This window comes from Stylophora pistillata, chromosome 7 (assembly GCF_964205215.1).
Source record: "Stylophora pistillata chromosome 7, jaStyPist1.2, whole genome shotgun sequence".
In the NCBI taxonomy this organism is placed as follows: domain Eukaryota; kingdom Metazoa; phylum Cnidaria; class Anthozoa; order Scleractinia; family Pocilloporidae; genus Stylophora; species Stylophora pistillata.
Window position 1 is genome coordinate 27,503,217 of NC_142525.1, and position 14,916 is coordinate 27,518,132.

The 14,916-nt window shown below is 36.1% G+C and overlaps 1 protein-coding gene and 1 long non-coding RNA gene across 14 annotated transcripts in view; both read right to left on the reverse strand.

The window, feature by feature from the left end:
- The window catches only part of LOC148727330 (uncharacterized), a 9,181-nt gene extending 7,599 nt beyond the window's left edge, over positions 1–1,582 (reverse strand). Inside the window, exon 1 of one of the 2 annotated variants that reach the window (XR_015990123.1) lies at positions 223–1,582. This is a non-coding gene — a long non-coding RNA (uncharacterized LOC148727330). The other variant, XR_015990122.1, reaches the window with a different exon arrangement.
- A 458-nt stretch (positions 1,583–2,040) lies between these two features.
- LOC111336194 (rho guanine nucleotide exchange factor 7-like) overlaps positions 2,041–14,916 on the reverse strand; it is a 38,443-nt gene continuing 25,567 nt past the window's right edge. For 6 of the 12 annotated variants that reach the window (XM_088726217.1, XM_088726215.1, XM_088726216.1 and 3 more), the window contains 4 exons: positions 14,177–14,266; positions 7,444–7,546; positions 6,662–6,716; positions 3,480–6,299 (listed from right to left, as the gene is read on the reverse strand). In XM_088726217.1, coding sequence (XP_088582343.1) covers positions 6,171–6,299; positions 6,662–6,716; positions 7,444–7,546; positions 14,177–14,266 — 377 coding nt within the window. In that variant the 3' untranslated portion in view covers positions 3,480–6,170. Of the gene's footprint in view, positions 2,762–3,479; positions 6,300–6,661; positions 6,717–7,443; positions 7,547–9,051; positions 11,715–14,176; positions 14,267–14,916 lie in introns of those variants that run through there. The other 6 variants (XM_088726223.1, XM_088726221.1, XM_088726222.1 and 3 more) reach the window with 4 other exon arrangements.

Sequence of the window (14,916 nt, forward strand, 5' to 3'; positions counted from 1 at the left end):
CAATTTCGCTAAATTTTTATGAGTAATTAGATCCCTAGCAATGTATAGCGGCAAAGGTCGTTCAATTTTAAAAATACTGACTCGAACTTTAAACAAAATTTTTCTGGAGGAACGTTTCTTAATAATAATTATTAGCAGCTTACTCGAAATGCCTTTCTCGAGTCCCTAAGCATTTCTAGCCACGAGGGTTCTACTATACTACTGCAAAACTCAAGCACTTACTTTCCTTCTTTTCACACACTGCTACTTCGTGGGAACCTTTTTAATAAAGGTTGCGTCATTAATATTGACATGCGCTACAACCTTACAGCATAGTTAGTAGAGGGTATTTTTTTTAGCTCGTTGAGCCAAGCTTCCCGCCATTTTCGGTAGCCTTCGCATTTAGCTGTAGGCAGCCTCCAGATGCCAATTCCTTTCGAACGGTGGCATGAACCACATCCTACAACAGAGCAGTTGTCTCCTGGCATTTCACTTTTTAGCATTCTCGATAATTCGATCTGAATTTAGCGCTATTGGCTTCATAAAAGACAGTTTTACACGGCCAACATGACTATCAACCACCATGGAAAGACGCCATCTTGATTTCTTGTGTGCACGGTCGTGTGACGTCACAAGCGATAAACTTGAACAAAGAGTTACTTTCTTAAAGTTCGCCGACCTTCCTAGACAGTCCCCTCTACTAACTATGCTTACAGACGTAAGGACAGCTTTAGGGGGTCACCTTTGACAGGATTGAGGCACGTATTTACACTTCTATATACTGACTTCGATACCACCATCCAATCTTAGGGCCTCTCTCGTGACTTAAATAAGCTCATAAAAAAATTAAAAAAAAAAAAAAATCGTTCCACCCTTCTTTTTCTCACTTCGTTCCCAAGGCCCTTTTCTATTAAGGGACCAGTCATTATTTTTCGGGGGAGGTGGGTGGGGGAATTTTGGGAGGAATACATGGTTTTCAGGGGAACAAAGGGAGGATAAGTCGTGACCAACAGAGAATAAAGGGGGTACTGCAGGTAATTGACTATTATTAATGGGCAATGAGAGAAGATCATAAGAAAATAACAGAGCCTTATGGGGGGATCAGGTAAATCTAATCGCAACACAACAAAAATCCTTTACACCCCTCCCCCCTTCCAGCGAATAATGACCTCTCCTTAAGAGAAGGAAGAGATTGAAATTAACATCGTGATTTTGGCAGGAAAATCAAAACAGAAATGAGCAGCCCGTTTGTTCCAGTTTATGATTGGTTCAACACATTAATGACCGAAAACAAAGCTGTTCTCTACACCGAACATCACTAAAACACCATTAACAATAACGATAAAAACTGAAATAATAATAATAAGTTAATCGTGTAGTGTGATCTTCTTGATGAGAGCTTTCCAGCAGGGAAAGGTTGGCTTTGACACAGGCCAACGCTCGAAACGTCTGCTTTGGAATCTCTCTAAAGTGGCTAATTTACACAATCAACTCAGTTGGTAAGATCATTTTATCTTGTAAAAATCCCTCATCGGCGCAGTACCACAGTTTCTTTTAAAACTTTCCCCTTCTATTCATAAGGAGGACTGTTGTCGGTAGTGTTGACTTGCGTTTCTACAGCCTAAGCGAAAGTCAGGTTGTCGACTTCAACACTTGTGATGATTTCCGCTCAGGTTGTCAAAATGTCAGCCACTGACTACTTCCGACAACAGTCCTCCTCAGGATCCTCCTCACCCGGACAATCAAACCACAGAGTGAACTGGGTTCGAGTCGTTTACTGTAAGAATAATCAATTTGAAACAAAAAAGAGAGAAGATGGTTAAACATGACAAAGAGTACCTCCAGGTGCAAATAGAAAAAATTGAAAAGTTTGGATGGACGAATGGATGGACAAGGACTGTTACTCTTTCCCAAACCTCTACCCGCCTCTCATGTGACTTGATGACATACCTCAAGTACGAAGCGCGTGAAGAATGTCGGGAAAAGGAGGGCGGAAAAAGGAGTTTCCTGACTGACGAGAAGTTAAGGGGAGTGGTCTAATAAAATAGGCATGACAATTAATTTGCCTTCTCAATGAGGTAACTTTTATTCAAGTAAACGGCTAGTTCAAGTTCAGTTCTTCGTCATTCTTAAATTATTAAATCATTAAATATATAAAAATACGACTTTTCTACAATGATTGTTTAAGCTTAAAAAGTAGTCAGTAAGAGCTATGAAACGGTATGACTTAATGTAACTTTTTTTGGTTTTTGCTCTGAAATGTTTTCAAGCGTTACGTGACCATATGACGAAGGGCGCCATTCCTAACTAAAAAAAACCACAAGCTCAAGACTCGAGTTTAATCTTTAAGTTAAGTGTTTGTGATTCACTAAGTACATGATGATATGCTGTCATTTCCTAGATTTCCTTCTAACTCAATCAAGACTTGGGTGCGTCTGAATAGGGCATTATAGGCCGGTTGCGCAAAACTCAAGCACTCACTTTCCCTCTTTCCGCTAGAAAAAAGTTTTCATTCCTGTTACGCCCAACTTGTCGTTCTGTCATTGTGGCTGTAGAATTTGTATACAGACTTCCGAGCAGTAAAGCCTAAATCTATCTCGAGGTTAAGTGAAGAAAAAGTATGTAGATTTAAAACAATCCACGCTACTTCAACGCAATACAAGATTTACCAATTTACAAAACGAGCAGCTTTTCCCTGCAAACTTCCAAAGCGTTCACTTAAGTTCAAGTTAGCTTTTCTTGCCTTTCAATTTGGCCAAGAAGGAGGGCTTTGGTGAATCTGCTGAAGAGAGTAAAATACACACACATACAAAGACATGTTTAGAACAACTGCCGTTGATGGTTTGAAAAAAATAAACGTATCATGTACAACTTAGACTACTGGCTCCGGTTGTTCGAAGGATGGATAACGCTATACACTGGGCAAATCTCTATCCGGTGGATGGCGCAGTACGTTTTGGTAACACTTATCCGCTGGATAGCGATTTATCCGTTGGATAGCGTTATCCGCCCTTTGAGCAACCGGAGCCAGGTCAGTAAAACATAACAAGACATCAATAAAGAGCGCAACATCATTCCATGCCACTATTGCGTTAAAGCTCCTCTTAACTCTTAAATGCGAAAGAGTGACTGGCATCTAATTTCTCCTTACAATATCACCCATGAATCACACGAAAAGGTCACGAGAATACAGGAAATGATCTCTAAAGAGGCCCTTGATCGTTAGAGAAATTCTCCTTGTCAGCACCTTGAGAAATGTATAGACAACAGTAGGGAGAGTTCAGGCGCAAAGGGGTTAAGACGAGGTTGTAGCAATTTCAAGGTGCGAGATACAGACCTTAAAAAAATCTCAAAAATGTTCCCAAAGCCTCTTGTAAAATAACTTTTACAAACCAACCGTCACACATCAGAGACACAAGAGAATAGTTTGAAAGGAAAACAAGGATAGAAAAGGCGCAAAAACCACAGCACATTAGATAACTATAGAAATGAGATAATAATCAAGTCAAGAGGAAGTGTATTTTTCCAGTTAGGTAACTATACAAAGTACCTTATCATCACTAGTCACATGTCCTTTTACGCTGTAATTCGCATTATCTAAGTATTACACTGGATCTTACATAATAAACCATTCACTTATAAAGCAAACCGCTGTTTGCCCTCTTCCTAGGCTAATATATAGAGACAATACTTTGATAAAGATGGCATTTAAAATATTTCCTAGATAGAAAGAGATTGATATATTACCTCATAAAGTACACAAAATCAATGATGCCTTTTTGGTGAGGTAAGGTCTCTTTGGGGAAACTCCGTATTTAAGTTAGAAAAAGTTTTACAATATTTTCATAGACATACAAGGATACCATTTCCGCTGCTTGAAACTTATAATAAAATAAATAAAAGTACGATGGAAATTCAAACGTTTTTTGGACAGGGGAGTTTGCCAGAGATGTACCATATTCATTCTCTTTGTTACTTCTGATCACCGAGTCAAAAAGATATCCTAACCCCTCGACCCTTGAAAAATTCTGACCACCCAACGAAAAATCTTTTGTATCCTTAACGTATGTCAGAGCAATTTTCTACCGATTGTCGTAAGTAATCCGGAATTGCTTTGGCTGTACTTCACAACGGTTTGTGATTGGTCGAGAAAACTCGTACTACCCTCTCGACCAATCAAACGCAAAACTAAAACCATTGGCAAGTTGATCACCCGCGTTTTATACAGTCTGCTTGTTTTCAATTTGCGCTCTCATTGACCCCTTGTGATATTGCCTCCGTTTCTTTTTCTAGCTTTAGTTTGGTGACACTTAATTGAAGTGCGCTATAGTCGAAGACGTCAGTTTTTTTTGGCAATACTAGCGACAGGTGTTTTTTTAAAGCAGTACGCAGAAGTGGATACAGAACGAGGTGAAAAGATATGTAGACAACCGTTCTAAAACAACGTTGCGATATGAAAGTAAAAGTAATATAGATAGCTGCCTTTTTTTTCTAATCAATAAGGTGTTGAAAATATTAATTAAAATTGAATTTTTTTTCCAGAGGAGACGGTAATAGCTGCTGTCGATAATCAAAAAATTCTTTGTCTGGAGTATTGCTCGTATTGTTTACCAGAGGTGAGGATTTTGCAAAAGCTGCTGTCAGTTTTAAAATTCTTCGTCTCAGAGTGACACCAGTTTGCTAAAGTATTGCTTGTATTGTTTACCTGAAGTGAGACGTACATACACCTTACATCACCTTTTAGTTCAAAATAAGGACAGGCATAGAGTAATTTTCAATCGTGTGTTGAAAGTAATCAGAGATATCTTTGGTTTTGCCTTACTTCGGTCTGCAATTGGTAAAAAAAAAAATCGCTCCTTGTTGTGAACCAATCAGATGCCAAACGAAACCCACTTTGACTTGGTTCCCGCGCTTTGGGTACTTTGCTTGATTTTTCTTCGATTTCTCACTGGCTTACGATGACGTAACCCTTTGCTATGGGTTGCCATTGTGATAACTTTAGTTTTTATTTTTCGACAGAGATATTTTTGAATCGCAGCGTTTTTTAGAACGGGTCTTTTATCATGACTAACCACGACTAAAAGGGTTCACACACCTCCTTCAGTTTTGTGTCACACAAACAAAAGAAAGCCCGTGAACTTTATATTCAACATAAGAGTTGACGTTATATGTAACGAAACGCAAGAAGGTAAAGTAAAAAGCTTGTTTACCACATATCATCACGAATAAAACAACAGAGACAACTTCTCCGGTTGTCGCGCAAACATTGTAACAGCGCTCTTGCATTCGATTAGACATGCAAGAAAATTTACAAACTCACAGTTAGCACTGGGTGCTGTCTATGTTGCAGAACTCTACGGTCCGCGGTAAGCTTGTTTGAGGTATAGAAGCCAAAAATTACCCAATAACCGCTCGGAACTCTGAAAGAAAGATCTCAAGTATTCTCGGTGAGCGCTTCGATTCTTCGTTATTGTACAAATTCTTGGGCTGGTTTCCAGACACGGCATATTCTGACCATGTATTCAAAATGACAGTTAAGGAAAAAAAAAAAACGAGGAAAAAAAAGAAGAAAAAAATTGGTTTCAATTTCCGGTGAGTTTGTATGGGATCCGTTACTAAATTTGTAATCCAATGTAAGGGCGCCGTTTGACAGAATGAGAAATATCTGTAATATATTATCATCATCTGGTGCTTAAAGATACAGATACCTCTATAATGTAACTACCACAAGAGTTACGCAGACAACTCAGTAATAACGAAAATATTTACATCAAATTAAGATATTTTAAGATAGACAGAACTAATTTTACTACGCATGAGCTGTAGAAAACTAATCACGAAATGTTGATTTTTTGCTTAAAAACTTATTCTTTATAATAAAGAACATACTCTTGAAATTCTTTTCAAATACCAATGTCATGTAATGTTGTAAAAACTATACAAGAACCACATAATTAAGAACTATCCTAAACTTCCTAAGATTATCAAAGAAGAAGTGTCAGCTTTGACTGACGTCTTAAAGAGAGAAATAACAGTTTTAGAATATTAACTTACTGGTTAAACGAAGCATCACCCATAAAGATCAAAGTTAAAAAATTTAGGTGCAGTATTGAGTATATTTTAATCAGATATTTTAAAAACGTTTTATGCAATTAGTGCAGCTATAAAATACTGCAACAGATAAATGTGTGTTAACTTTTTTCCATATCCTCCCAAGTAACATCTGGAATTACTCCTTTCAGGGAACAGCGGATGAATTTCTCCATCTTTTTCCGTGCGGTTTGCTCTTCGAGTAAACTTTGGCGAAGGGACTCAGTTTCCTACGAATGGAAAAAATGAATTTATGTTGACAGATTCAAGCAATTTTTCAAAAGGTGTGTTGGTTGTTCCACTTTTCTGACTGATTGGTCTAGAAATTTTGCGAAACCCTCGAAATTATCGCATGGAAAATGTGTTCCAATCAATGGTACACTTGTGGGAAGTGGCCGTATTGTCCGAGCAATGTTTCGTACTAAAAAAATAAATTGCATTGTGAAAATGGTCTAACAGCAGTATTAAAAGAAAGTGTTTTTGTTGATTTCAGTGCTTACTAAACCCTTTCTTCATTTATTCTAAGAATGAAGTCATTCTTGTATATGCGATACTAAATTAGCGAGTTTTTAATGCGATGTTATCAACTCACAAGCTGAAGTTCTTCCACTCTTCTTCTAAGACAGTTAAATTCGCCAACGACATCCCTGTAAACAACAAAAACACATTAAATAAAAGCTGAGGGAGGGGGGGTTAACTGTAGTCTTTAGGTCAAGTGGCTCATAACTGCTTCCACTTCTCTCTGGTTTTCTGCAGCAGGAAGAGACTTAAAATCCGTGGCAGGCAACCCCCCGGATTTTGTCAGGTTTCCCTAGCATGTCTCGGGAGGAATAAGGGAGAGGAAAGAACTGCAATAGGCATTTCTACTCTTGAGTGGAGAGAGGAACTGTGAGAGAGTAGCCTATCCCCCCTTCCCTCCACCCCCCCCCCCAAAAAAAACCAAAACAAAACAAACAACAAATCAAAAACGAAATAAACAAAAAACAAAACAACACAATTTCCCAGCCATGGCCAGACCCCGACCTCTTAGTCTGGAGCCCAGCTAGGTGGCCAAATACACCTATGCAAAGGAGGAAATTTTGTGAGGAAAAAAAAGGCTCATCCTCGGTGTAAAAACCTGTGAAGCTCACGAGTGACGTAAAACAAAGACAATAAAACATTATAAACAATAGCGTACATCAAAACAATACCTCATGAAACAAAGAAAACCTCGTCAGGTTTTTACACCGAGGATGACCCCCCAAAAAAAAAAAAAAACCCGTTTCGAACATGAATGTTTCCATGACGGTAGAAATAAACATAAACCACGTCTATTAATTATTGCTACATATCACTTCTGAACCTAATCGGTCAGCAAATAATCACAAAGCTTACCTATTAAACTTTTTCTTTGATTTTCTTGATTTCAGCCCATCTTCTTTTAAACTGGATGTTGAAGGCGGTCGATGGGTGGGAAGTTCGGGAAGGATTGGACTACCTAGGAAATGAACGGTGGAACACCCATACTCATGCACTGTTCTAGGTCATGCTGACAGGCGAGCAATTTTGATGGTTTAGATTATACTTTAGAACTGTAAAGCAACAATTGATTTAAAATCGGAAAATTTCTATTCTAGTTATCATTTTATGCTGTTTTGTAATTTCTCCCAGGATTTGAAATTAAATCAATTTTATCCTGATGATGTTACTGTCGGGTCAAAGTTTCAAACATACACTCTTTACAAACATTCACGTCCTTAACAAGCGTAGAGGACTTGCATTTCCTTTTCAAACCCTCAATTCATAGTTATTATAAGTATCAAATGTATATTTTAACTTAGAAAAAGTACAGGTTTATTTAGTTATCGCTAAAATTAGAAATGGTTGAAAGAATTAAGGAGTGGTTACCGCTTCATTAATTTTGAGTTAAAACTGAATATTCAATAGCATTAATTTTTCACATTTAAGAATTTTGTAATAAGGATGGAAAATAAAAAAAATTATTAAATTTAGCATAATTCTTATTTTACAAGAAAGTAACAGAGATGTTTGATTGTACCAGCTCAGTTGAAGAAAAGGAATTATCTTTTAGAATTGATAGTTACAATTTACCACTTACTGCGAATACATCACGAATACCAAATTAGCACGTTTACACTACTGAGAAATTAAGCTTGGGTTATAAATAAACACCAGATGTCAAATAACAAACGTTGTAAACTCAGTGAAGAGTAAGGGTACGCAGAAATTCGTAAACCTAGCTGTGACCCTGTCTAGCTGATGTGTTCTCCTATTCTGTTTGCTGGTTTATGTAAAATGCTGTATAGAGAAGATACAAGTTCATCAATCCTGGGGGTTGAGTGGTTATAATGTAATAATGGTCAATCAACGATCTTTCCTAACTCTCCAAAATGTACATAGAGCGTTTTTCGATCGAGTGTCGTTGAACCAAATCAAAGTACTCACATCGACCAATCAGAAGAAAGGATATCCTTTCATGAGCATCTACACTGACTAAAGCGCGGGAAAACGCTGGAAAACGCAAGCGACCAACTCGTGACTGGTTTAAGTTTTGCATCTGATTGGATGAAAAAGTAGCGCGAGTTTTGTGGACCAAACACAGATCGAAGTAAAGCAAAGCCTATGCAATCTTATATTACTTTCGACATTTACTTGAAAATTGCTCTATACACAAATGAAACGTTACTTGTGTGAAAAATTAACTGGACGTCACCTACTCAGAGCTCACTGAATATTTCAGATGAATATTCTCGCTTGCACGTATGAGCAGGCAACCAGTGAATTTTTCTGGTTGTGCTTCAAGGTTTTACTGACAACTATGGGCATCAACTCATCACGTAGCCGAGATGACGATACACATCAACTAGAAAACATAATAATTAGAAACGTCTTTTTTACAACAAAATCCCCCTAATTCTTAACTCAAAAAACACACTGAATGACAAAGAACTACTTATGAAATATTCCATAACATAATATCCATTTGATGTTGTTTGCAAATTTTATTGTAAATGACAATATTTTCTTTTATATGGTGCTCCATTCTTTATAATAAGTGAGTGCATACTTAGAAATGGATTTGTTTTCGCATTTCTTTCTGAGAATCAAACAAACATCTGTAACACGGCACTTAATATTCCAATACCAAGTCTAATAAATTACTCTTCAATAAATAAAATCACCTAAAATCACTGAGCGGTAATGGTAACTATTTCACGAACTAAAAAATATCAACGTCTCGATCACTGAATTCATATTTTGCTCATCAACCAAAATCGAACTCGCAATATTTTGTTCTAAATGTACGCATGTCACACCGTCACCCTGCTACTACTCTTACCGTGAGTAACGAAAAGTTAACCACAATGGTGTGGTTAGCTACACTGTTAAAAGTTAGCCTATAATATGTGTTAGCTATGTTCAGTTTAGTTTTTCTAACCTGCTTCCTCTCAAAATCACACCTACGCAATAGTAAAGACAAGAATTCACTGGCTGAGAGAACAAATATTCTCTTGTATCATTGTAATAGCAGTAGTACAGTTATCTGTCTCCTGGTTGACTCCGTTCTATCAATATACTTTTTACAAGTTTAAGAAACTGCACATGTAGATGAAAATGACAATAAGAACTGCAAGCAAGAGTTCAAGAAAGTAAAATCAACCATTAAAAGGTATGCTACTTGTATAGAGAGCAGTTTAACAGTCTAAAAAATAACCTTTGATATGTCTTCAGTTATTTTAATACGTATGAATCTTCCTTGGCTCCATTATGCCTCTCACATTTGATTCTCATTTACAATGTATTCATTAGGGAATGTAATAAATATGAAGAAATAGTAATTAAAAGAGAGAAATATCTTTGGTATTTTCCAAAACTCACACTTTCAGCTTTGCTATATTAAAGAGAAGCTTTCGAAGCCCATTAAAAAGTAAAGATTAAAAAAAATATATGGTACAATCCTTAATAATAATTACTACCTTAAACATTGCAATTTTATACATCTCTTATAATTGATGAGGAAGAAAAACTGAAACCACGCGACAACATTCCTCCGGATTGAAGACTACAATTTCTGTATTAATTTTTTCTCAGACCTATACCAATCTTAAAAACGTGTATGTATTTTTCAAATCTCACGTTGTTCTCAAATTTTCAAGTGAAGTGAAGCAAGGAGTAAAAATTGACCAACTGCAAACAAGTTAAGCATATAACCAGAAAAGAAATTCGAGAAGTAAATTTAAGCAAGTTTGAAATGAGATAAATTTGCATAAGAAACTTCCTCGTTATAAATTGCACCTAAAATTTTGTAGAGGTTCTTATGACCCACTAAATCTCATTATCCCCCATCACCAAAAGGTTCTGCCAAGCTGACCTGCTAGAAGCAGTTTTATACCATCACAGAAATACTTTTTGGCAGGCAATATGATAAACTGGATACCAAAATGTCCTCATTTGAAAAGGTCCTTGATAACATTTAGCCTCATGGATTAACTTTACAGTTTCGACACTTTGTAATGTGAAAAGAAAAATCAATTTCCGGTTAAATGATTTCACAAAAAAGAAATTAATCCAGAACAAGAGTCAAACATAATTCCTTAATTCAACAGAGAATGGATCTACTTAAGTAAGAAAACACTAGACCGAAAAATGAGGCAGATGAAGACACAAAAACTGAAAGGCTTAAAAAAGACAAAAAAGAGACTGACTTTCACAAATTTCAAAGATAATATAGTAACATTAGTTAACTCACACATATACTTTAAATTGGTCAAAGGTGCATCACATTTTCATGAATACCCAGCATATAGATTAGAAAAAGCTAAATTTAAGGTTCTAAAGAAAAATGTTGTAAGAATATTGTTGGATTACCTAAAGACATGCATCTTTTAAAAAAATATTTACACAGCATAAGAATTGTTTTGGGCCATCTCTTTGTTATGTACATGAGTAACAATTTAGTGCTTATAAAGGTAGGGACATACTGAGCAATAAGTTGTAGCAACAGGTCTCTGAAACAAGCTGCTCTAAGTAAACTGTCTCTGCAACCAGTACCTGAAACACACTGTGGGAACAACTTGCAACCACAGTTTGCCTTGTGTGAAATGTGGACTTTTGTGAAGGTTTCTGTCTCTCCATCAGAGTTTTATCAATGAAATCAGTTACACAAATTTAAACTAACTTGAATTCACGCAATTGGTCATAATGACTGAGTTCAGCCACAGCCATAAAGTTTTTACTAAAATTCACTAAGTCAAATACGATACAATGTTCTCACGACATTATGCAACAGCCTGATGTGGCGCCATAGCATTGCAGAGATCCACTGGCACAGCTTGTGGTCAAACGTGTCCCAACCTTCATTAGCACACAATTACATACTTCAGTAAAAGATTCCCTATAAAAATCCTATCCTTTTGTAGCAGTTAGTTATTTGATGTGTCTCAACCTTTCACCCCCTAAGGGGGGTCTGGACTAACATGTATAAAATCTACTCTTGCTTGCAAGTCCTGGGCAGCATCCATGGGCCAAGATCTTGGCACCTCGTGGCCGCCTTGAAACATTAGTTTCATCATGATCTTCTTCAGAAGAGTCATAAGGAATGCCTCCAGCAAGTTCATTTGGTTTGGGCTTATTTGCATCCTCTGCTAAGGTACACATAACGAAGGTATAACAAAACTTAGACAATGACATTTTCTGAGTTGAAATAAAAGCTGTTTTAAAATTAGCAGATGATCTTTGGCTATCTGAGATAGCAGGTTCATAAAAAAGAAAAAAAAAATCGCAGTCGTTATGAATGGGACATACTGCATCAAGCTCTCATTTGATGGCCACATGCTTAATTATGAATGTTAAAATTAGCAAACATTAATGCAAGTAAGAACTTCACAAACTAATCACATTAGTGGCTGTTCATTACACAATTAGTTATACACAGAAGTAACACAGTGATTTCTTGAAAGATATGTAATATTGACGCTCAGATTGAGTCATATTGTTAAGAGCTTTAGAGACCACTCAGATTACTGATCATTAATCACACAAATATACATAAATACATATTAGAAACACAATGATTTTTCAAAAGATGTACTCATGAGGACTAAATAATTAGTATGAAGTAAACTTCATTAAATTTAGCACATAAAACAACTGTCAATATTATCATTCCTTAGTGCGAATATTAGTTATTTTGTTAGGTGCAATCTTGAGTGATGACAGTTCAACTGATTGTTGTTAAGTGGTCATGAACATAAACAAGATACAGATGTCTCAAATGATGCTATGAAATCTCATTCCAAAATTAAACATTTGTTATACCTTCAGTATATGCACTGCTAAGCACAATTGCTAAAAATATGGGCACATTTAAAGGATTACTTATGCAAGAAAATTTTCAGCTTCTTTCATTTTGACTTTAGGACAGATGACAAATGAATGATCAAAGTAGTCACAGTTTTAAACAATCATCTAAAATTTACAAGTCATGTAAAGTATGTCTTTGTGCCAGAAAATAACAAGTGCAGTTTTCAAAAAGGATCAAATCGTAATCCAAGCATTAATAAATAAATTAAGAGAATGTGCTTATGTAAATGTGATGCAACGTGAATTCCAACAACAGTGGACATAAGTTGATGTGCAAAGGTCTTTTAATGAAACAACACACTTTCAATACACTTGTGTATATGTTTGAAAAAACTAGAATGGTACAACACAAAGTTATTTCATGTTATTAACTCTCAACTAGATTACAGGAGAAAAGTAAAGTACTGTTAAAGCTGTGGCATGAACGTAATACACCTGCTTCTAACACTGAATCTTCACAAAGAAAATTTGTGCCATACACATCGTAGAAAAGAGCTAAGGTGGCAGATATTGCATGGCTATAAAAATCAATAAAATAATGAAGAGAAAAAAAGAGCAAAGTCACTTCTGAATGATTCATTTTGCATTAAACACTTAGAAGCTGTAGCTTCGCAATCAACTTTAAATGAGACCAATTCTAATATTCATTGATTTATGCATCCATGCTGACCAAATCAAGAGCCAAATCCAACTAAAACTTTTACAGGTATTAACAGCAGCAACTATCCTTACTCTCTCAGGTTTTTATGGCAACAATGCCAAAGAAGCTAAATTTCCATAATCAGTAGTCAAGCTGGACAGTGCATATAAACTAAACACCCCCAAAAAATTAAATTACACAATAAAATAAGAAAGATATGGTGCTTTGTCCACAATTAAAGGAAACCTGTATGGGATATATCAGTTCTTCCCACTATAAACCTCCCTTCAAATCCTCCTTGGGTAAAGGTTTTGAAAATAGAGTCTCTCCCCAAACAGGCTCCTACAACTGGTACATGCAGGAGACTCTTTCTTCAAAGCTTTATGGGAAACTCTTTTTACCTACAGAAGTCAATTAGTCTGAAGCTTTGGCAGACACGTTGATGATACCCTTCAAATATTTAAGGGTAATTCTTTTATGTCTGCCCATTTAATGATGGTAGCATGGAGACCATCATTACCTTTAAGCAAAACACTGATCAAAATCCCCTTCCAAAATAACATAGTAATTCAACTATTTGGCGTAATATCAATGTCAATTTTTTAAAAGCATCACATTAAAGAACTAAAAACAGGTTTGACCTGTTAGTCTTCTTGATCCTGATACTGAAAATTAGCTGATGAAAAAAGGCTATTTGAGATCTAAATTGTTTTCTACTTATTAAGTACATAACGATGCAAAGGTTTGCAACAAAACAAATTGAGTTCATGTTACATCAAGAGTAAATTTTAACTGCTTCATAGTTGTGTCACAGAAAAGCCAAAGCTTGACAAAGGAACACATTTCAAAGATTTTTAAAAGTGTTAAGATATAAAACAGTCCTTCCTTAAGATCACAAGATTCTCTAAACAGTCAAAGAACATGGAAATACCTAGCAATTCACATTCATATTTGCTTCTGAGGTAAAATGGCTGAACTCAAAATGCTTTGTCCTAACACTGGGCAAATAGAGATTAACACTAAAGACTACTCAAAATGTGATAAAGAATAAGTAACTTACGAGGTGATAAATGTCAAGTTACGATGATAACATGCAAAACTTACTGTTTAGAGTATGCCGTGCTCTTGCACTTGTACAATAAGACTCCACAACACGTAGAATAAGCATGTCTTCTTCTAGTACACGGCTATTTCCTGAGGAGGAAAGAAAAAAGCAATTAACCGAGCCTTTTTTAAGTATAATTCTATATTTCTTGATGGCATAAATAGTATCCAATAGTTGCCTAAGCATTATTTGACAAATGGTAAACAGCACAGCGTACACTATTGAGTTATGGATGCACACAGGAGGTTGCTAAGCATAAAAGAAGCGTAAGAGTCGCGCGAGGTGATAGCCGAGAGCGACTCTAGCTTCTTGAGTGCTTAGCAAATCTCCCAAGTGCATCCATAACTAAATAGTGTACTCTGTGGTGTTTACCATTTGTTTTATAACATAATATGATACATTGTAGCAAAAGAGTTCCCTTTAATTTATCAAATGTTATGTGACCAGAAAAAACAAGCGCACATGGAAAAATAGTCTTTGCATTTGCTCACATCAGCAGTGTACACCCATGGGCAAATAGGGGATGCTGAGTTGACCAATCAGAGCACGCGCTTTACTTTGATTATGTTATAACATCTTTTAAGCCTAAAAGTAACAGTGATGATATTGTGTAACCTTTGACTTGTTAATGACTTAGTATAAAAAGATTGTTTTAAAAAAATTGGACATTTTGCTTTTAGCAGACTGTTGTATGCCCAACAAAACTGAAGTCTACATCAGAGTCACTTTCCTGTTGTTG